The 20035-nt window shown below is 49.8% G+C and overlaps 7 protein-coding genes across 7 annotated transcripts; 5 read left to right on the forward strand and 2 right to left on the reverse strand.

The window, feature by feature from the left end:
- Nucleotides 1-893: 893 nt before the first annotated feature.
- Nucleotides 894-2083, forward strand: N7469_007051 (protein disulfide isomerase family protein; the record flags this gene model as incomplete). The annotated part of the gene is made up of 2 exons (XM_056645969.1): nt 894-1416; nt 1500-2083. 2 exons carry the CDS (start codon nt 894-896, stop codon nt 2081-2083), a joined length of 1107 nt encoding a protein of 368 aa, XP_056499410.1.
- A 396-nt stretch (nt 2084-2479) lies between these two features.
- N7469_007052 (EBP2 family rRNA-processing protein) lies at nt 2480-3675 on the forward strand (the record flags this gene model as incomplete). Its single annotated transcript, XM_056645970.1, has 2 exons — nt 2480-3299; nt 3392-3675. The coding sequence occupies 2 exons, from the start codon at nt 2480-2482 to the stop codon at nt 3673-3675; spliced, it is 1104 nt and encodes a 367-aa protein (XP_056499411.1).
- Nucleotides 3676-5307: 1632 nt separating this feature from the next.
- N7469_007053 (pseudouridine synthase PUS4) lies at nt 5308-6557 on the reverse strand (the record flags this gene model as incomplete). Its single annotated transcript, XM_056645971.1, has 2 exons — nt 5308-6473; nt 6524-6557. 2 exons carry the CDS (start codon nt 6555-6557, stop codon nt 5308-5310), a joined length of 1200 nt encoding a protein of 399 aa, XP_056499412.1.
- Nucleotides 6558-6867: 310 nt separating this feature from the next.
- On the forward strand, nt 6868-8929 carry N7469_007054 (uncharacterized protein; the record flags this gene model as incomplete). The annotated part of the gene is made up of 4 exons (XM_056645972.1): nt 6868-7069; nt 7170-7426; nt 7479-7670; nt 7715-8929. 4 exons carry the CDS (start codon nt 6868-6870, stop codon nt 8927-8929), a joined length of 1866 nt encoding a protein of 621 aa, XP_056499413.1.
- A 1267-nt stretch (nt 8930-10196) lies between these two features.
- N7469_007055 (uncharacterized protein) lies at nt 10197-14011 on the reverse strand (the record flags this gene model as incomplete). The annotated part of the gene is made up of 4 exons (XM_056645973.1): nt 10197-10231; nt 10289-13513; nt 13625-13812; nt 13938-14011. The coding sequence occupies 4 exons, from the start codon at nt 14009-14011 to the stop codon at nt 10197-10199; spliced, it is 3522 nt and encodes a 1173-aa protein (XP_056499414.1).
- Nucleotides 14012-15438: 1427 nt separating this feature from the next.
- Nucleotides 15439-16128, forward strand: N7469_007056 (2-oxo-4-hydroxy-4-carboxy-5-ureidoimidazoline decarboxylase; the record flags this gene model as incomplete). The annotated part of the gene is made up of 3 exons (XM_056645974.1): nt 15439-15833; nt 15920-16019; nt 16075-16128. 3 exons carry the CDS (start codon nt 15439-15441, stop codon nt 16126-16128), a joined length of 549 nt encoding a protein of 182 aa, XP_056499415.1.
- Nucleotides 16129-16335: 207 nt separating this feature from the next.
- Nucleotides 16336-19963, forward strand: N7469_007057 (WD40 repeat domain-containing protein; the record flags this gene model as incomplete). The annotated part of the gene is made up of 6 exons (XM_056645975.1): nt 16336-16382; nt 16440-16592; nt 16795-16930; nt 17248-17402; nt 17566-18127; nt 18194-19963. 6 exons carry the CDS (start codon nt 16336-16338, stop codon nt 19961-19963), a joined length of 2823 nt encoding a protein of 940 aa, XP_056499416.1.
- Between the last annotated feature and the right edge of the window lie 72 nt (nt 19964-20035).

A 20035-nucleotide genomic window follows, 5' to 3' on the forward strand; every position in this document is an offset into this window, starting at 1 on the left:
TACAGTATACAAGTCAAGTGCTCCTCCACCACTTCTCCATGCTTCGAAGGCCAACCTGAAAAGCAAATGACAGTTCTCTCTTTCGATTCATTTCGATTGCGGGATTTCACTATCGTAATAATAAAATTTGCTCCTTCGTACCTCTTTTCAGATCATGCAAAACCCGTATCACTCAACGTACGCAACGCAGACGATTGACATAAAAAAAATTTGAATACTGGAAAAAAAAGGTCGTGCCCGGGATCGAACCGGGATTGGCGGAATCAGAATCCGCAGTGATGACCATTACACTACACAACCGAACTTGTTGAATGAGGAACCCAGCTTTGACATTATGAGGACTTCATTCATTGAAGTCCAGTCATCTACATGGCCATTTGTAGTTAGTGCATAGTTCCATGATTGAACCACCGTCGAAGAGATCTCTTTTTCGTTGATTTCTGTTTATTTAAGCCGATAGTTTCCTTGCTATTCTCCCCCCCCTCTCCTCTTTGAGATAATTCTGCCCAATTGACGGCACATCAACAGATAGTTCTCCATTAAACTCAGGGTCATTCTAGATTCTACATTAGGAATGATAATGCATCGACGAATTCGCTGAGTTGTCTTGTTGTTTTAAAACAGTCACTATAGAATTTGGGCTAAGCATCTCGTAGCAAATTTTGCTGTCCAGCTCCCCAAATGTCCACAGTATTCCTACATATACGCTTTGTTATGTACCATCATATTAATGAATGATCTGCGGAACTGCGGAGGCAAAGTGGCCTTTTCGGGTCGGGGCTGTTTTGTCATCATCCTTTGGACCCTCCAATTCAACCGTTCTCTTTCAGCAATTGGATTAAACATCACCTCAACTCCCTACTCCCCTCACCTAAAACACACACGCACACAAAATGGCTCGCCTGAGCTACCTGCTGGTGGGCGCCGTCGCCGCGCTCAGCAGCTTCGCCAACGCAAGCTCCGTCGTCACCGACTTGATCCCCAGTAACTTCGACAAGGTCGTTTTGCAGTCGGGCAAACCAGCCTTGGTGGAATTCTTCGCTCCCTGGTGTGGCCACTGCAAGACCCTTGCCCCCGTCTATGAGGAGCTCGCTCAGAGTTTTGCTCATGCCGAGAATAAGGTTATTGTCGGCAAGGTTGATGCCGATGAGCACCGCGAGCTGGGCAAGCGTTTCGGTGTCCAGGGCTTCCCCACCCTGAAGTGGTTCGATGGAAAGAGTGATAAGCCCGAGGAATACAAGGGTGGCCGTGATCTGGAGAGCCTGTCTTCCTGGATCACTGACAAGACCGGCATTAAGCCCCGTGGTGCGCAAAAGGAGCCCAGCAAGGTTGAGTTCCTGAACGACGCCACTTTCAAGACTACTGTTGGTGGTGAAAAGGATGTTCTGGTCGCTTTCACTGCACCCTGGTGTGGCCGTGAGTTATGCCATTTTTACCCCCGGCTCATAAATGTTATTTACGTGCCTATGGCTAACAGTTTTGGTTTAAATTTCATAAAGATTGCAAGACCCTCGCTCCGATCTGGGAGACCCTTGCCAACGACTTCGCCCTTGAGGAGAACGTCGTGATCGCCAAGGTCGATGCCGAAGCTGAGAATTCCCGCGCCCTGGCCAAGGAGCAGGGCATTACCGGCTACCCTACCATCAAGTTCTTCCCCAAGGGAACTACTGAGCCCGAGCCCTACGCCAGCGCCCGTTCCGAGGAGGCTCTCGTTGAGTTCCTCAACCAGAAGACAGGTACCAACCGTGCCGTTGGCGGTGGTCTTAACAAGAAGGCCGGCACTATTCCCGCCCTGGACAGCCTCGTCGCCGAGTACGTCCCCGCCCATAAGTTCGAGAAGCTGGCTTCCGAGATCAAGAAGGCCGCCAAGGGTATCCAGGACAAGTACGCCCAGTACTATGTCAAGGTCGCTGATAAGCTGAGCCAGAACCAGGAGTACGCTGTCAAGGAACTGGCGCGTCTTTCCAAGGTTCTGAGCAAGGGTGGCTCTGCTGCTGAAAAGGTTGATGATATGGTCTCCCGCAGCAACATCCTGCGTGGATTTGCTGGTGAGAAGGAGGAGACTGGCAAGGATGAGCTGTAAATTATTCGAGTTTCGTTTCTATAGCCTCAATTGATATGGACCTAGGAGACCCCTTGTAAAGTAAAGGAAAGGGGGGTCTCCAAGGGGAATCGATTCCCCTAAGTTGTGTTGAATTAATGAATCGGTTTGCACTTCTACAATATACTGTTGCATTAGTTTGAAGCACTTCTGCATTTTGCCGGCTTGTTGATAGGCGGAGAAGAAATCAGAAGAAGGCGGTCAGATATAATTAGTAGGCGGTAAGGCAAAGAGTTAGCGAGGAAGCCTCTTACAGGCCTTATCGCTGGCGCTAACCGTATTTGGTCTGGTCCGAGCTCAAAAAAATCCCGTAGAGTCGAGCCCGGCCGCTCCTCAAACTTGCAATTGTCAACCCAATTTCTTCCACGACAAAACATCATGGTCAAACGAAGCAAACTTTTGCAGGCGCTTGACGCCCACAAGGGCCGTGATTATGACGCCGAGAAGCAGAAGAAGCAGGTCAAGGCCGCTGAGAAGAAAAAAGGCGTGAAGCCTGAGCCTGCTACCAAGAAGAGCAAGAAGGCCGCGCCTGTTGAAGAAGACGTCGAGATGGACTCTGGGGCCGAGGAGGATGAAGATGTCTCAGAAGAAGACGAGGCTGAGCAATCCGGCGACGAGTCCCCCGAAAATGTCGAGGCCAGCGAGGAGGAGCAAGACGACAACGAGGACGATGACGAAGAGGACGAAGAAGAGGACATCCCGCTCTCAGATCTCGAAGAAGATGAGCGCGAGGATGTTATTCCGCACCAACGTCTGACAATCAACAACTCCGCTGCCATAAATGCGTCTATCAAGCGCATCTCGTTCATCACCAAGCAAACGCCATTCTCCGAGCACAACTCCTTAGTGTCGCAAGAGCCAATCGAAGTCGAAGACCCTAACGACGACCTGAACCGCGAGTTAGCTTTCTACAAGGTGTGCCAGGCTGCCGCCATTCAGGCCCGGGGTTTACTGAAGAAGGAGGGTATTTCATTCACTCGTCCCGGTGATTACTTTGCCGAGATGGTCAAAAATGACGAGCACATGGACAAGATCAAAAAGAAGCTTTACGATGAAGCTGCTGGCAAGAAGGCTGCTGCTGAGGCACGCCGCCAGCGTGACTTGAAGAAGTTCGGCAAGCAGGTGCAGGTCGCCAAGCTGCAGCAGAGAGCCAAGGAGAAGCGTGATACTATGGAGAAGATCAACACATTGAAGAAGAGTGAGTTACAGCTAAATCCGCATCTGCGTTGTTTTCATAGTATATTTGAATTGTTGGGCTAATTTGTCTTCTTTTTTTTTTAAACTTAACAGAGCGTAAGGCCGATTCTTCTGCTCCTACTGACGACGCCAATGATCTCTTCGACGTCGCCATCGAGGAGGCTAGCCAGCCGGACCGCAAGCGTGGTCGTACTGACAGTGGTCCCAACCACAAACGCGCAAAGAAGGATCAAAAGTTCGGTTTCGGTGGCAAGAAGCGACACATGAAGAGCGGTGATGCTGCATCCAGCGGTGACCTGCGCAACTTTTCTCACAAGAAGATGAAGGCCGGTGCCAAGCGCCCTGGCAAGAGTAAGCGTATGGCCGGTAAGCGTTAAGCAGTTAACGCTTTTTATTTGAATTGAGAAAGAGAGAGACGAAGGGAGACTGCAGAAGAGTTAAGGAGTGACGAAGGCGCCTGTTCAGCGCATCAAAAATCCCAAGGTGGAAACTATCCACTGTTGCTTTGTGTAATATCTAGAATACCTTGCATCTGCACATTCAATTGAATCATTGATGAAAATCCACCTGTTTCTTCCGCTTCCCTGATCGAGTTTATCCGAGTTCACGCCATTCGGAATTCCAAGAAATAAGCGGCTTGGCTGACTTGACGATGGGTGCTAATTAGACAATTGGTCAATCTGAAGATTATAGTATATATATATATATATACACATGTAGAGATATCACCGACTTATTTCGCTATTCAACCTTGAATAGCGAGAGGGAATATTGATCAGTTCCAACTGATCAATATTCCCTCTAATCATGGCCGAGTAACCGCTATCTCGCAGTTGGCCATCCTCAATGGATGGACGTTCGTGACATCCATCGCAATCTTGACTATATCAATAATTCACAATAACTAAATTATGACGAGATCTAGTTTCCCAATAATTTACCTCCGAATACTCGCCAAGTGGGAATGAACCGAGACCATCTAGGGATCGCACCACAGCCGGGACTCGATATTTACGAATTCAACATCCAAGCTCGAGACGGACATCCCATCTGCGTGCGGGTATACAAACAATCAGACCGGACAGGCTTACCACTATTAATCTACCTTCATGGTGGGGGATTTGTGTGAGGTGGCCTTGAGACAGACGATGCCTCTTGTCGTGCACTAGCAGCACAAATCCCGGTCTTGGTGCTTTCATATCGAGTATCGTTTAGCGCCAGAGAACCCTTTTCCAAAAGGATTTGGGATAGTTTCGATGCCATCCGTTGGGTAAACTTTCCTTGTCCTAAAATAACAAGCAAATCTGCAATAAATTTGCTCAGAGCTGACCTTCTTCCGTAGGTCGCCTCTCAAGGACCATCTGAACTGCCTATCAATCTGGAGCAAGGTTTCATTCTGGGAGGTACATTTGCCGGCGCCAACTTCACCGCGGGAATTGCTCATCTTTCAGTGAGAGAAGGGCTCATACCGTCTTTGACGGGTCTTTTATTCCTAGCAGGTAGTTTCTGTCACCCGGATGTACGACCAGCAGCGTATCGTGACCGAAGAATAAGTGTAGATGAGATCGATGATCCGCCAGGACTCACGCGGAAGTCTATTGATTATTTTGCCGCGAAGTATGGGGCTCCTCCAGAAGATAAACGGCTATCACCATTACTCTTTGAGTCTCACGCCGGTCTGGCAAAGAAGGCTCTCTTTTATCTTTGCGGGTGGGAACCCCCGCCGTGACGAGGCATTGTTGTTTGAGCAATTGTTGAAGAAGGAAGATGTTGATACGAAGAAGTATGTTTACTCAGGACTACCGCATGGTTTCTGGACGACTTGCCCTGATTTGGATGTATCAAAGACATGGGGGCAGGATTTGATCGAAGGGGGTTCGGTTTCTTTTTAAAATGAAAGACTTCATTGAGATGTCAAGATAGAACCCCAAGTGCATCTAGTTATTTATACATGTATTAATTGACTTTTCCAAGTAAATAATCAAGAAATGGCTTCGAATAGTGGGCTACTACTCCTCGTCAGCCACCGCCTCAGCCTCAGCTTTAGCGGCTCTTTTCTCTTCCCATGTCTCAAGGAACTTCTTGACCTTAGGGCCCCAGACTTCCTCACCCGCATCGAGGTCCTTATACTCCAGAATGTTCTCTTCTCCGAGGGTATAGTCAGCCTGGCGACTGCGCACGAGCTCACTCATCAGAGCGCAGCTACCGACAGCCTTTCCAAGATCGTGTGCAAGAGACCGCACGTAGAAACCGGATGTGACGGTCATGGAGATCTTCACTGCCGCCGGTTGGGGCTTAGGTTGCTCTGTGTGGGTGGTAGGGGCCTCGGCGGTTGCGGGCTCTGGGACAGCGGACTCAGCTGCAGCGGCAGCAGCAGGTTGAGAGGTGCCATCCTCGGCGACCTTTTGTTTCTTGGTAGCATCTTGATCCTCCTCCTTAGGAGAATCAGCTGCAGGGGGAGACTTGCGTTTAGCAGACTGAGCCTCCACTTCTTGCGTGGCCTCGCCTTCTGCCGGTGGGACTACAGGCAGCTCAGCATCCTTTTCAAGAAGCTTCTCCGCTACCACTTTCGCATCGCCTGACATCTCCTCCTCTGGCCACTTGTGCTCGTGTGTACCAGGCTCATACCACTCGACAATGTCCATGTTCAGAACTTCCACCGGGCGAGGCTTGATCTCAATTGGCGGGACCTTTCCTTCACGCGCATACTCATAAAGCTTCTTTCCCTCCACCTTCAATGCCGAAAAGATAGGTGGACGCTGCATGATCTTGCCGCGGAACTGCTCGAGGGCCTTCTCCACAGCCTCGCGCGTAATGTGTTCGTATGGTGCTCGGCGCACGATCTTACCCAGTCGGTCATATGAGTCGGTCTCGGCGCCGAAAAGGACAATTGTTTCGTAGGTCTTGGTGCATGCTAGAAAGTCACTGAGCGACTTGGTGCCCTTGCCCACGCCGGTAACAAGAACACCCGTCGCAAGCGGATCCAGTGTACCTCCATGGCCGATCTTGATATCTAATTTCTGCGTACGTCTGCGTTTTCGCTGGTTCATGCTTTCGCGCTTCCGACGAGCTTGCTCTTCCTGAAGCCATGGCTTAAAGAGGTCGGAGGGTTTGAAGTGATGTTGAAGCTTGCGGATCACATCGGCTGAAGTTACGCCCTGCGGCTTATGAACGGCTACAAAGTCAGTAGTGATCGCGCAATGGTAAAGAAGGGCCCAAAGATACCAAAAACGCCCTCGTAAATCTTCTCGCCAGACATTCTGTTTGTGCGGAATAATCGAAATCCAGGCGGAAATCCCATCTGTCTTCTTCAAAGAGCTGTGGGTTGGTCAGAAATCAAAAAGAAGAAAAAAAAGCAGACGAAAGCGAATCTTGCGGGCGTAATTTTGGCGTATCGATAAGGTACGCGTAATTTACCGGCATCCACGAAGGGCCCTTTGGATGTTGACTTGGAGGATTCCAGACTTACTTCTTCTCCCTCTCTCTTTCTCTTTGCTACAACTTCCTTCACTTAGAATTCACGTGGATCATCAGTGTTTCAATTGACCCACGATGATGCGACCGCAGTCATGACGTCTCGTGAAGAAACCGTTCTACCTCCCATCGATCCCTCCATCGGTGACGAGAATGAGTGGCCCGAGTTCGAGCTCACCGATGCGAAGGTCTTGCGGCCAGGGAAGATGCTCTATGCGAATCTATTGGATGCATCTGAGCAAACTCCAGTTCAGGTGATTGGCTGCCTGGAGCTGAAGAAAGCTCAAGAAGAACTACGTACGTCTAACCTCTCTTTGTGGCGGTCCCAGCCAGCTTATCGCGACGGCGTACGCGTCTATCAACCTGGTGTGTGGTTACTCACCTTGAAGTCCTCTAGTCTTGGAACCCGAAAAGCCGAATAACCGTATCGTCCTCGATAATGTCACTCACTATGCTTACGGTCAAATGGAGGACCGGAGTGTCGAGATGTGGGCTGCTGGCAAAGCGGGCTGGTACAAAATCGCCCCAGCCAAGGGCTACCTCCCTCACTTCAATCGCATGGTTCAGGCCGTCGACACGTTCTATTTTTTAATGGATAAGCATCAACATGGAAGGAAGCAGCTCAACCCGTCATTCAAAAGTCTCTGTGAGCAGGTAAGAGCTCTCCAGTGTTCGGTACCTTAAGACTCACACTGACCCTGATTAGTATGTTTTTCATACACACGGTGCCTGTGAGACAGCAGATCAATCGGCTGAGGTTTTTTCGGAGCATTCATCCTTTCTTATGCGTTGTATGATCGAAGAAGATGACGATGGAGATGTGGAATGGAGCAAGACCAACTTTTTCCACCATCTCCGTAGGCAACATAAGGTGTGTAACATGGTGTCCTTCAGCCCGGTATGCCATCCTGATTGTTTCTGACTCGCGCTCTCGCCACTTAGGATGAATATAAAACACTGGTGGGTCTTCATTCTCCTAGAAAGACAGATATGAACGATCTTCCCGATGCACCCGAAGCGTCAACCCCTCGTCACGAGCCTGCGGCCATTGCAAAATCCCAAGCGAATGCAGTATACCAACTCATCATTCAACTCAAAAAGGAAGGCCATCTTGCGAAGCGTCGACTCAATCTTGATCTTCTGGTCGAGCGCTTCTCAGAAATGTATTCCGTGGATGACGAGGATGCGCGCAAGATCATCGCCGCAAGAGCTAGGCTCGTGCTGGAGATGCTGGACGAAGACGATACGCCTAGCTTTAAATGGTCCCGCTATGCCATTCACCGCGATCTTACAAATGCTGCCTCAGAAACCATTTTTCTGCCACCTGCTCTTCTCACGCCCTTGCAACCGACCGAGGACTCCAGCGACGATGAGCAGCTAGGAAGAACGCAGAAGTCCGTACTTCGTCCAAAGATGAACTCTTCAGTATCTGGAAAGGTCATGGGGAAACGTAATCGCAATGCCAATTCATATCAGAACACACAGTCTGACCACGATGGGCAAGACGATGCCGTTGATGACGAGGAGGAGGATGAAGCAATGGAAGATGTCGAGACCCCTAGTAAGGTTCGAGGACACGAGCTTATCCGAACACCTCTAGCGTCTGCCAAACCGCGAACCCGCTCTATACTTGGTAATAATGACTCTGCGGCCGCGTCTCTGCTCAAGAGTGTTCTTTCGGCCGAGACCCCACGATCAGGCTTTGAACCAAAAGCAACAAAGGGTAGGCTGAGCTTTGGTTTGTCTCGCCCCTCAGTTGAAACGAATGGCCTTGGCGAGTCCGAAACATGGACATGCCGGGTTCCAGGATGTTCCAAGACTATCACCAGCAAAGGTGAGCAACGCACGAAGGAGATCGAAGATCACGCTGGCGAGCATGACTGGGAAACCCAGATGCAAGTCGAATTGGTGGAGTCCGAACGTCGTTTGCAACCGGCTCGCCCTGTCAGTCATCTCATGCAATACCTGCTTAACCAACACTACCAACAAATGCGGGCTGCATTCCCAGAGATTTATCCTCCCGAGGGAGTAAATGGAATAACCGCCGCCGAGGAGCCAAATACTCCAACCCCCAACGAGGACGAAAGTCATGCGCTAGAACTACATCAAGATCTGTCCGCTGAATTGGACCTAAGTGTAAACGGATATGCAACCTGAAATGGTTGAGAAGAGCCAACCGCCACGATTATGATGTTTCGAAGGCTTTAACGACTCCCGCACGAATACATCCACACCGGCTTGTTATCGAAGCGAGCTGGCTCTGTCATTTTGCTGTTTGGAGAGGTATAGTGCGCCTTGTTCATCTCCATTAAGAAAGATCAAATCTAACATTTGCTCAGACCCACAGCCGTGTAATATTATGCAGATCAAAAATGAATATCATTTGCTATGGCCCTGGGAGATGGGCCGCATTGACTCTGCAAGCTGGCCTATGAGTCCTTGAAGCACCTGGCTGAGAAGTGATACTGAAAGGGGCGGACAGATACAATCATATTCATCACTTGCTCGAGTATTCTAAGAGGGTGATTAAAACTTCAATTCTAAACAGTGGCAGATACTAGCCGAGTGGTATACCACCAGTATTCGCTGCTATTCTGCGAAGACCCCTTTTGTGCCAAACAATGCTACACTTTCAGAGTAAACTGGAACGAATCCTTGGATAGCAAATACGACTAGATACTCAAGTCCCCAGGGGAAGAGGTAACTCTTGTATACTTTTATTTACCGATACATTCAATCCTGATTGCGCGGTTCTCTTCAGATAAGCGGGTTATTCTAACTCGCAAGAACGCGAATACTCATACTATGAGAAGTAGTACTTCACCTCATTTGAGACTTCACTTGACCGGACAAGACAGTTGTAATAATATGTACAACGCCACGCAAGGTAGACTGAAATGATTGCTCAGGTAATGTTTCTTCAAAATAACGGAGTGCGCAGAACCTAGCAGAAGCATCGGCGAGAGAAGGGAAAAGAAATGGAAAAGCTATCTAATACAAACTCCCAGATCCAGGAAGGATCAATGCTAGACAGAGTCCAAGCTCTGACTTCGCCTGTACATGGAGGAAGGGTCGAATGAGAAGGAAAAGAAGCTTTTTGACTTAGAGGGGTATACCACAAAACATGCCACATATATCACACACACGCACACGTATAGGAAGAGAAAAACGGCAATGGAAAGAAAGAAGAGAGACAGGGAGAGTGAGATAGTGGTAGAGCAGAAAAAAAGAAATAGAGGTTTTCTTGCAGGTGTAGCAGGTAGAACGGAAAGTCTAGCTGGTTGAAAGGGAAAGAAATGAAGCAGGATATGCAGAGAATATAAAGATCAAAAGGCGCAATGATCGATATAGCTTAAGGAAGAAGTGAGAAACGAATAATATAGTGGAATTAAGGAATCCTGTCCTCAAAAAACCGGGGAAGGAATCATTGTTGGTGGACAACGTGTGCGTCGACAAGGGCTGTGATATCAATTTAGTACATGTGTTACTATTGAGTACTGATGACGAGTGACTTACTTTGAAGGGCAGAGGCCTGGCCCTGGCGCGATTCACAGGCGCACTGTAGAGTGCTGCCATCCAGGAAATCCAGTAATATACTGTTGGGCAGCTCTTGCATGTCTTCGTCAGGCAGACAGGGAGTGCGGAACTCGCTTAGATGATATCGCTTGGTCATGTTGCGAGCAGTCGCATCAGTGGTGCCAGGTGCGAGAACGAGATACCCGTTCTCATCAATGCGCATGACTCGGCGCTTCCATAGGAGAGTATCAGGGAATTGTACATTGACTTCACCAATGTCAATCGGATCAGAGGTTTGGGGTTGAGATGGCGAGGGCGAGATGGTAGCGATAGGATCAATCTCTTCCTCTTTCACTGGCGGGGACAGAGCACCAATAATGCTGCGGCGGGAGTTGGAGGTAATAGAAGAGACACGACGCATGAGGCGTGAAGCACGAGAGCCCTTTTTCTCGTCGGTTGGTGAAGATGAAGTCATGTTCTCCTCAGTCCTAGAGCGCGAAGACAAGGAAAGTCGACTCGCTGGGCGGGAGGCTTGTCGCCCGGATCCTGCAGATGAGATTGACATACTGCGGTCCTCGGGACGGTCGACTGTCTCCGAGCCCGTGTCCTGAGTAGCAAGCTCTGGAGTCTCATGCTGCTCAACGGTCAAGTGGCTGGCCTGGAGATTGAGAGCATCCGATTCTGTAGGTTCCAGACCAGAAGAGTCCGGCGAGACATCTAAGTCACGAACAATGCGAGCCGTTACAGAGATTGAATTGGTTCGGCGGGAAGTATTCGACGCAGAACGGGAGTCCTGACGGCTGAGACTTGGTGCGCGAGAAAAATCAGGAGTAGTACCGTTAGGGAAAGATACAGATGCGCGTTTGCGCAGATTTTCGAAAGATGAAGAGGTCGAAGGCGCAGTCACAGTGACAGAAGAACCATTTGGGGTACCTTCACGACTGGAGAACTTCTCCAGGGCCTTGATACGAGAGGAAATACCGGATGACACGTTAATCTTCTTTGCCATGAGCACGGGAGTCGAAGGGCCATTCTCAGGATAGGAGCTGGACACAGATCTGCCCACCTGGAGCGCCTGTACAGTGGACGGAGAAGCAAGACCATGTGGACTGGAGACAGCGCGAGAGCCTCTCCAGGAGTTCTCGGCACCGTTGGGTGATTTGACCGAAACAGGCTTGGCCTCCTGCACGGTAGCCGATCTAAGCTCCTCCATGAAGGAATCGTCCGACAATAAATTATCGTCGTCAGAGTATTCGTGAGTTGGGACTTGAATAGGCTCCAAGTGAATGTTTCGCCGCTGATCTAAGGGAAGCGGCTCTGCCTTGGGACTAGGAGTTTGCTCGGGAGCAGCCTCAATCGACACCGAGATGGGCGCAATCGAGGCCTCCTCGGGGCCTGCCACGGGGTCTAGAGGCGTGCTTTGGGGGGACGGTGTGGCAGACACGAGAGTTGGCTCAGTGACCTCCGGCGTGGTAGTTTCCACGCTTTGTGTCTCTTCTACTTGCTGATCTGCCGCCGATGAAGTTTCAGATGATTGAAAAGGAGTGACGTCTGGCTCAGGCTTTGAGTCTGAAACTTCCGCTGACTCCTTATTGAGTGGAGATTCGACAGAGGCGCTAGGTGGGACTAGGTCATCATTAGTCTCGCTTTGGCCAAGAATTGCGGAGTCTTCTGGATCGGCGCATGTTTCATGGTCATGGGCTGTCTGTGGAGTCTCGGATTGGGCAGCTTTCAGTACAGAATCGATATGTGTTGAAGAGAATGTGGTATCGGCACTGGGCTCCGAGGTATGTGATGATAGGCCACCCTCGGAATCTGACTCACGCACAGCGGCAGAGGATTCTAAGCCTGCAGCTTCCTCGATGGCAGATAGTTGCTCTTCCTGAGCTTTAGAAGCCTCTTGTTCCATGGCATCAGAATGAGAGATCGCAGGTAATAGTTCACCTTGGTCGGCAGGAAGAGCCTCCTCCACCTGCGCTGGTACTTCTGGAGTTGGGTCAGATTCCACGACTGGTGTTTGCGACTCTTCTTGGATATCGCTAGGTGGCTCGTTTTTAGGCTCATTTGCTGGCGGTTGAGACAGCTCTACAGGCTGTTCTTCCTCCTTGGCATATTCGGCCTCATGCGTAGGGTTGATGTTTTCTTTATTGCCCTCAGATTCTTTAAGAGCCATTCCCTCTGCGTTAGGCTGCTCTTCTACTTCTGGTATATCTTGCTTCTTCTTAGACTCTGCCCGCTTCGCCATGTTTTTCTTCCTCTGTTGCAGAGCCTTCATCAACCTTTCCTTCTCAGGTGTTAATCCAGAAGAAGTTGACAATGCACCCAAAGATTTGGCGCCAGGAGAAAGCTGAGGTCTGGATATAGGAATGGATGGTGGGGGAACAAGCAGGGGAGGAATGGGTGGCGCTCGGCTGTTGGGTCTGCTTGCAAACGAGCTTCCCTGAGAGCGCGGACGAGGAGGGTCGGGAGCAGCGTTGGTCGATTTCCGTACCGAGGAAGAGCGCATATTAGAAGGTAACGAGGCGACGGGTCTTTGATCTGGGTTTCGTGAACTGCCCGCAGTACGGGGTCGCCCACTTGAGTCAACAGACGGACGTGGGCCCAGCTTCACCTTCGGGGTGTAGCCGGCTGCCCGTTCTAATTCTCGGAGCGAAGGGCGCGCGGACTGGGTCGACATTCGTACTTCTTCCGACGGCCGGGGAAACTCGTCCAGGATATTACGATACTTGGAATGTTCCGAGCTCGTATCGGGCGACTTGGGAGAAGTGGCCACCGATTGTGTTTCACTAGGACTTCGTCCGCGGGAATGTGATCTCGAGCTTGCTCGAGACGGTGGTGGCCTTAAGTCTGGCGATACTGGATCGACGTTAGGCGGCGGGACTGGCGGCGATGTTGGCGGAGGAGGCGAAGTAGTCGTAGGCGGCACAACGGTGGCCTCTGATTTCTGGCTACCGGATAATCGACGGGCTTCGGACCTTGGGGGAGGCAGCGGCTGTTGATATGTCTCTTCCTTTGGACCATTTTCTTCGGCATCTTCTGTGATCTCCATCAATCGACGACGACGCAGCGAGCTCGACGAAGACGTGATGGAACCAGACGCGGTGTGAAGAAGACATGCTGACGACAAGGCACTCTCATTCAGATCTGATGCTTGGGCTAGAACGAGTACGGTATCATTTGGTGTGAACTTGTCGGTGACGGATTGAAATTGAACATTGCTTCGAGCTGTAGTAGAAAAGCATTCCAGTCAGAACCACTTCAACGATGATCATACCTCTCCCTCGATCCGAAACACGACTGCTTCTCTCCTTTTTGACCTTGGTGATGCAATCTTACCTTGGATCAGCCGTGATAACCCTTCAGGCATATATCGTAAAATCACTTTCCTCCGTCGATAATGCAAAAAGCCATATAGCGGTGACGTTTCCTCATAGTTATCGATGGCATTGCGTACCTCGGGCACCCCGCCAGTACCCCGACTAAGGAGGTCGACCTCATCTCTGGAAATATAGTGCAGCAAGAACCTGAAGAGAAACACACCAAGTTAGGTTAGTATTGTCTGTTTTCTGATGTTGAATACGCGGTTGCGGCGCGCGTGGCCCAAAAGGGGCAGCAAGACACTGGAGATTTTGGAGAGGAGGGGACTTACCATCCGCCAGCGTCGGCCAATGCACTTTGGTAGGCCTCGACGATAACGGGATTCTCTAGCCCATTGAGAGACATGGCGCGAACGACATGGAGGCAGGCCGAAGGGCGTGAATTGGGAGGGAAGAAAGGAGAGGGGGGTGGGGGGAGAAATTGAAGATGGAGTTTCCAAATCGGAGGTCAAGTCTGGACGCTAGGCACACGGGCACCTCGGGGGAAGGCTAGAACAGCAGAGAGTAGCAAAGCAGTAGGACAGCCAACAGCAGGACAGCCAGCAGCTCCTCTCTATTTCTCCGACAATGTCGATTGGGCCACAATACAACCAAGACAAACTGGGGGGGGCCAACGGGATAGAGATCTTGAGATCGAGAATCTTCAGCCCAATCACAGCAACGATGGAGGGGGCCAACCGCAGAATTAGTTGATAGGCTCTTCGGCGCGAACCTCTTAGGATGTGATCCTCCTTTCTCCGGTCTCCCTTCTCCGTAAGGGTTGTTGGGTTTCAGGGGGGGGGGTCCATCCACTCCTGGTGAACTTGGTTGAACTCCACTCGCGGCTATCCCAATTTAAGTGGGCAATCTGAAACGCTCGTTCGGAGTCAGTTCTCTTTATAGCATGGTCTGATCCTGTCAGAGGGCTTGCTTTGCCCGTTTTAATTCTGCGAGTGCGAGTTCTGGCCCTGGCGATGGTCTTGTGCGGTATGTGCCCAGGTACAGGGTTGCACAGAAGGGTGTTGGCAGGAATTTATGATCTCACTGATGAGCGTGCAATGAGCAGAAGTACGAACAAGTATTTCACAGACAGACTTGAATGTAGGGTATCCATATCATCGGGAGAGCCTATCTGGTTCAAAGGTTAGCGGTATGTAGTATAATAGATGCCAACACCGTTCTAGTATCGAGAGATGTCATAGTTACCGATGAGTAACTACTGTAGTTTACTTCGCGTCTGTATAAACTTGCAGATATAAACCACAATTGAGTAGGGCTCCTCTCCTTATCGAGAACAATCCTGGACATCACTCGATATTCAAAGTTGAAGCAGCTACCTAAGTAGGTACCTAGTTGTAACCTGGTTGGAATGACTGTAGAGCTAAGTGTAACTATAAAGCATGAACACAACATGTCCATTGGTTTTTAACTACATTACTAGGATTGAGTAGCATCCAAGTAAATAGAACTTCTAAGTCAAGTCAATTGGCTAATCCCATCTGTTTAATCAGACGACTCTCATACACATCTACTATTAATTATATTTAAGTATTCGTATACGTCTATCTACTACACATCTTAGTTTCTACATACATTCGTATACAGTTGTATACGGACTGCAGACAACCGCGGATCCCCGCCTTATCCAAAGACACTCGGCGACCCCCGATGGCGGGGACCCAATGACCATTTTCTACTTAACTCCAACCATTTCACTCCTTTAAGAAAAGATAAAAAAAATTGTCCCTACTCAATATCACCGATATACACTCTCACTGATATTCTACTTCTATCATGGATCTGCCCGCCCTCGCCTCACTCCCCTCGCTGCCACAGGAGACTCAGCTCCGGGTCTTAGATACCCTCTTCGAACCATCGCCCGAACTCCACCAATTGATGTTGCCCGTCCTCGCGAACCAAAGCTTCAACTCTTACGCGTCTCTCATCGATGCCGTTGGGGGCCGAATGTCCGCTCTCTCCGCTGACAATTCCCCTACTGACCGGAATGTTCTATTCGGCATTCTAGGGTCGCATCCTCGGCTCGGACGGCCCGCCGCCAACCCCGAGCATCTCAGTGAACTCAGCAAGAAAGAACAAGCCCAATTGCAAGTCGGAGCCGAAGAACAGGCCGAAAAACTACGTGCATTGAATGCCGAATATGAAGAACGATTCCCCGGTTTGCGCTTTGTGTAGGTCTTTTACCTTTCTTGAGTTTCTCCAAATCTCTTTATTTTGTTTTTATTTTGTTCCTTTCTGACAGCGCCGATCTTCTCAGCTCCTTTGTAAATGGTCGCAGTCGTGATGTGATTATGGTGGAAATGCGTCAGCGCATTGATCGAGGAGATATCGACCGGGAGATTGAGGAAATCATTCAGGTATGTTCTGAGACTACGATAAGAGTATGATTGATGTGACTGACTCACTTAATAGGCCATGTGTAATATCGCAAAGGATCGAGCCCGCAAACTTCAGGCGCGCATCTAAATAACTTCCAAGTATAAAAATGATAGAACAGAACAGAACAGAACAATGAAAGATACCCTATGATCATCTAGATTATATGCCTAGTAAACCATCTCCATTAATAAGCACTAGATAAGTCTTAGCAGCGCCCTTCAGGGTCTAACAGAACGATAAAATTCCCCCTCCGGACTGTTCCCAATTGCTCCACTCAAACCCCCCCCCCATTTGATGTCATCCAAAAACCGCCTCTCCGGCCGGTGCCGCTTAGCCTATCGGTAACTTTTCTTTCAAGATGCTTGAATTCTTCCCGCGCAAATTTAACTATACCCTAGGCCTTTAGTCCTTTTTCTTTTCTTTTGTTATCCCATCTCCGACCCAATTCAATGTGACCCGGGCGTGCGCATCACTATCAATGGAGGGAAGTCAAACGTCGTTGACCCCCGCGATAGCCGGGGACAAATCGCCACTGCGACACCCAACGCTCAGTAAGTTTTTATCCAGCCCGGTGATCTTGTAAATCTGCCGCTTGAAGTGAGCCCGGAGGCGCTGTAAAGCGTTTTGTCAGACCCAAAATTCGCGGAGGGTCAAGCTCTCTATACAAACCGGCCGATGCGCAAAGAGAATGCGCGCTGATGGTTTATATGTAGATTCACCCATATCAGACGTCGCGTCAGGTTCCAGTAATAGCCAACAAGATGGACAACGAAACCCACGTCGTGTACCACCTCCAGTGGCTACCGGAGGCCCTCTTGTCAGAAACTCTACCTCGCAAACGCCGCAGGAGACCCGCACCGAGGCCAGCGCCATTGATCCGTTGTCCCAGGTAAGCGGCATCAAGCAGGCCTGAACGGCCCCCAATAGCCCCCCCTTCCCCCAATACGGAGTACAAGGGAATGCGAGATATGGGAATTGGAGGAGAGTGGTGGGGAGCTGGTTGGGACTTGTCGCAATGGAAAGCCTCATTGGGAAATACGAAGATACGAAGCTTGTGGATCGTATTTCATACTTCTTGTGATGCCCACCTTAGCCGCATAGCCCAGACCTCTGCAGATTGGGCAAACAATCAAGAGAGACTGCCAGAAATAAAATAAAATAAAAAATTGGAAAAGAGAACAGGCAATCCAGCTGACATTTGAACAGCACATTATCCAGCGAACCAATACCCAAAAGTCAATTCCCTTGAAGTTACTCGGTCGTGCATCCTATGAGGCTGAGGCCGGTAATTCAGGATACAATTTGCCAGAACAGGACATAAGCCGTGAAGGATCGCGCAGCTCGAAACCAAAGGAAAAGAAGTGAGTGGATCTTTTTTTTTTCCCCTTAGTTTTTCTCTCTTTTCCGTTTTATACTTTCGGGCGGCTCATGCTTTGCCGGAGAGCCCGCCACCATATTCAGTGGAAGTCCAGTGATGACAACAAGGCTGACGGTTTCCCATGTGACCTTGTGATTTCTTGTTAGAAAAGGAGTTTCTTTCCTTAGTCGTATCATCGGTTCCAAGAAAAAAGAACCTCTATCAGACGCAGAAGATGAAAGCTCTGGCGCTGAGCCTAGTCGCATGTCCGTCGACACTTCCCATCCAATAGGATTCATTCCGCGACATCCTGCACCGTCCAGGTATCTGCGGACGCGCGCTCATAACAAGAAAGAGAAGACTTTTGAGAAAGTCTTCCTGGCACAAGAATTGGCCGGCATTCCTGGACAACAGCGATTATCACGCGCGGATCGTCGATTGTCAACTTCGACTATATCACAAAATGGCGAAAACACGGGCAGGGCCATTTGGGCTCTGGCATTCTCAAAAGATGGCAAATTGCTGGCTGCGGCGGGCCAGGACAAGAAAGTTCGAATTTGGGCAGTTATTTCTACTCCTGATGAACGCGAAGCTGCAAGTCAAGCAAATGCCGAAAAGCCAGTGAACGATCAGGATTCGCCAGATCTGAAAGCCCCGGTATTCCACCAAAAGCCCGTGCAGATATATGAGGGGCACACTGGTAGTATCCTGGACGTGAGTTGGAGTAAGGTATGTGACTATTTTAAGGCGAGACGAAAAGCAAAGTAAAAGAAACAAGGCTGACCTCAGGCTTAGAATAACTTTATTCTCTCTTCATCGATGGATAAAACTGTTCGCTTGTGGCATGCGAGTCGTCCTGAATGTCTTTGCTGCTTTCAACATAGCGACTTTGTAACTTCGATCCAGTTCCATCCTCGTGATGACCGTTTCTTTCTCGCTGGCTCGCTCGATACTAAGCTCAGACTGTGGAGCATTCCTGACAAGAGTGTGGCTTTTGTAACGGCAGCGCCTGACATGGTCACCGCAGTTGCATTCACTCCGGATGGTCGATATTCAATGGCTGGATGTCTCAATGGAATGTTGAATATTTATGATACGGAAGGACTGAAGGTGTCCGGTCAAATCCATGTTCGATCAGCTCGAGGGCGTAATTCCAAAGGAAACAAGATCACAGGAATTGATACTATGGTCTCCCCGCCAGGCGATCCCAATGGTGAGATCAAACTGTTAGTAACTAGCAACGACTCTCGGATTCGACTCTATGATTTCCGAGACCGAACCTTGGAGGCCAAGTTCCGCGGAAATGAGAATACCTGCAGCCAGATTCGGGCGACTTTTACAGAAGATGGCAAACATGTCATCTGTGGCAGTGAGGATCGTCGTGCCTACATCTGGCCAATTGGCCACGCGGATCGTGATACAGACAAGCGCACTTTCGAGACGTTCGAGACACAGCCTGCAATCGTCACGGTGGCTGTCACTGCTCCGACATCAACGAAGCAGGTACTGGCCCTATCTGAGGACCCAATCTTTGACATCTGCAATCCGCCGCCTGTCGCGCTGGTGAGCCCTGACGACTCCCATGATTCACCAAAGCGGGAAAATTCTGGAAATGAGAGTGGGAATGGACATGTTAAGTCCGCATTGACGCAGAGACTATCTATGATCAGCAAAATGGCACATGACTCGCCATCGTATCTCGCTCGATCAAAACATCCTGATGGGAACATCATTGTTCTGGCCGACTATTCCGGTAAGATTAAAGTACTTCGACAAGACTGCGCCTATCATAAACGGAGATATGAGAATTGGAATGCCAACTCAACAATATCACGACGGATAATGGGGCGGTCGAATTCGGCGCGCCATAGCGTGGCATCTTCAATTGGCAAAGACTCAGCACACAAGACCCCGTCCGAGCGTATCGTTTCCTGGCGCAACTCTGTGATTCGTCATGGCCGTACAAGCACGGATGGCTCACGATCTGGGCTCAGAACTCGTAGCCCATCTCCTTCTCATTCTCACCCCCGACCTCCAGCTTTCCGTCTCAGTTCATCGCGGCCCTCAAGTATGGGACCCAACGAAACCCGATCAGCGATGACCACGTCTCCGCCAGCATCGCCACGTCCTTCTGGTGTGCATAACAGAAAATCAATGGATAATAAACCAGGTCACAATGGGCACGGCCCTGTTGTTGGCGGGGATATGCGTGGCCTTCCAAGTTCATCAGCCGGCATCATAGCTAGCGGCAAGAGCAAAGATAACCCGCTTTGGCTTCAGGGAGACCATAGCTATGCTTATTGGTCGAAGATTACACATGATGCTCTGGCAATGAAGTCTCGGGGTGATAGAAACTTGCTGAGTCCCAACTCAATCCCCTCCGATGAACGCAAATTGAGTACTGCCAGTAGCGTGCTGAGTAGCGATTATGCCTCGTCTGCTGGAGGGAGAAGTGAAGATGTTCTGAAGTGTGAGTATTGCAATGGCTCGAACTTTCGTGGAGTCAAAGATCGAGATGGGAAACAGAAGTTGATCTGCGTTCAATGCAATCGCTCCGTCCCCTGATGCTTAACGACGTATTATATCAGCCATTGAACCGAGATTGGATGAGGTTCTTCGAGGAGATATCAATGACCT

This window comes from Penicillium citrinum (assembly GCF_028827155.1).
Source record: "Penicillium citrinum strain IBT 23319 chromosome Unknown utg000006l:1.0-3011923.0:1.0-3012962.0, whole genome shotgun sequence".
Taxonomy (NCBI): domain Eukaryota; kingdom Fungi; phylum Ascomycota; class Eurotiomycetes; order Eurotiales; family Aspergillaceae; genus Penicillium; species Penicillium citrinum.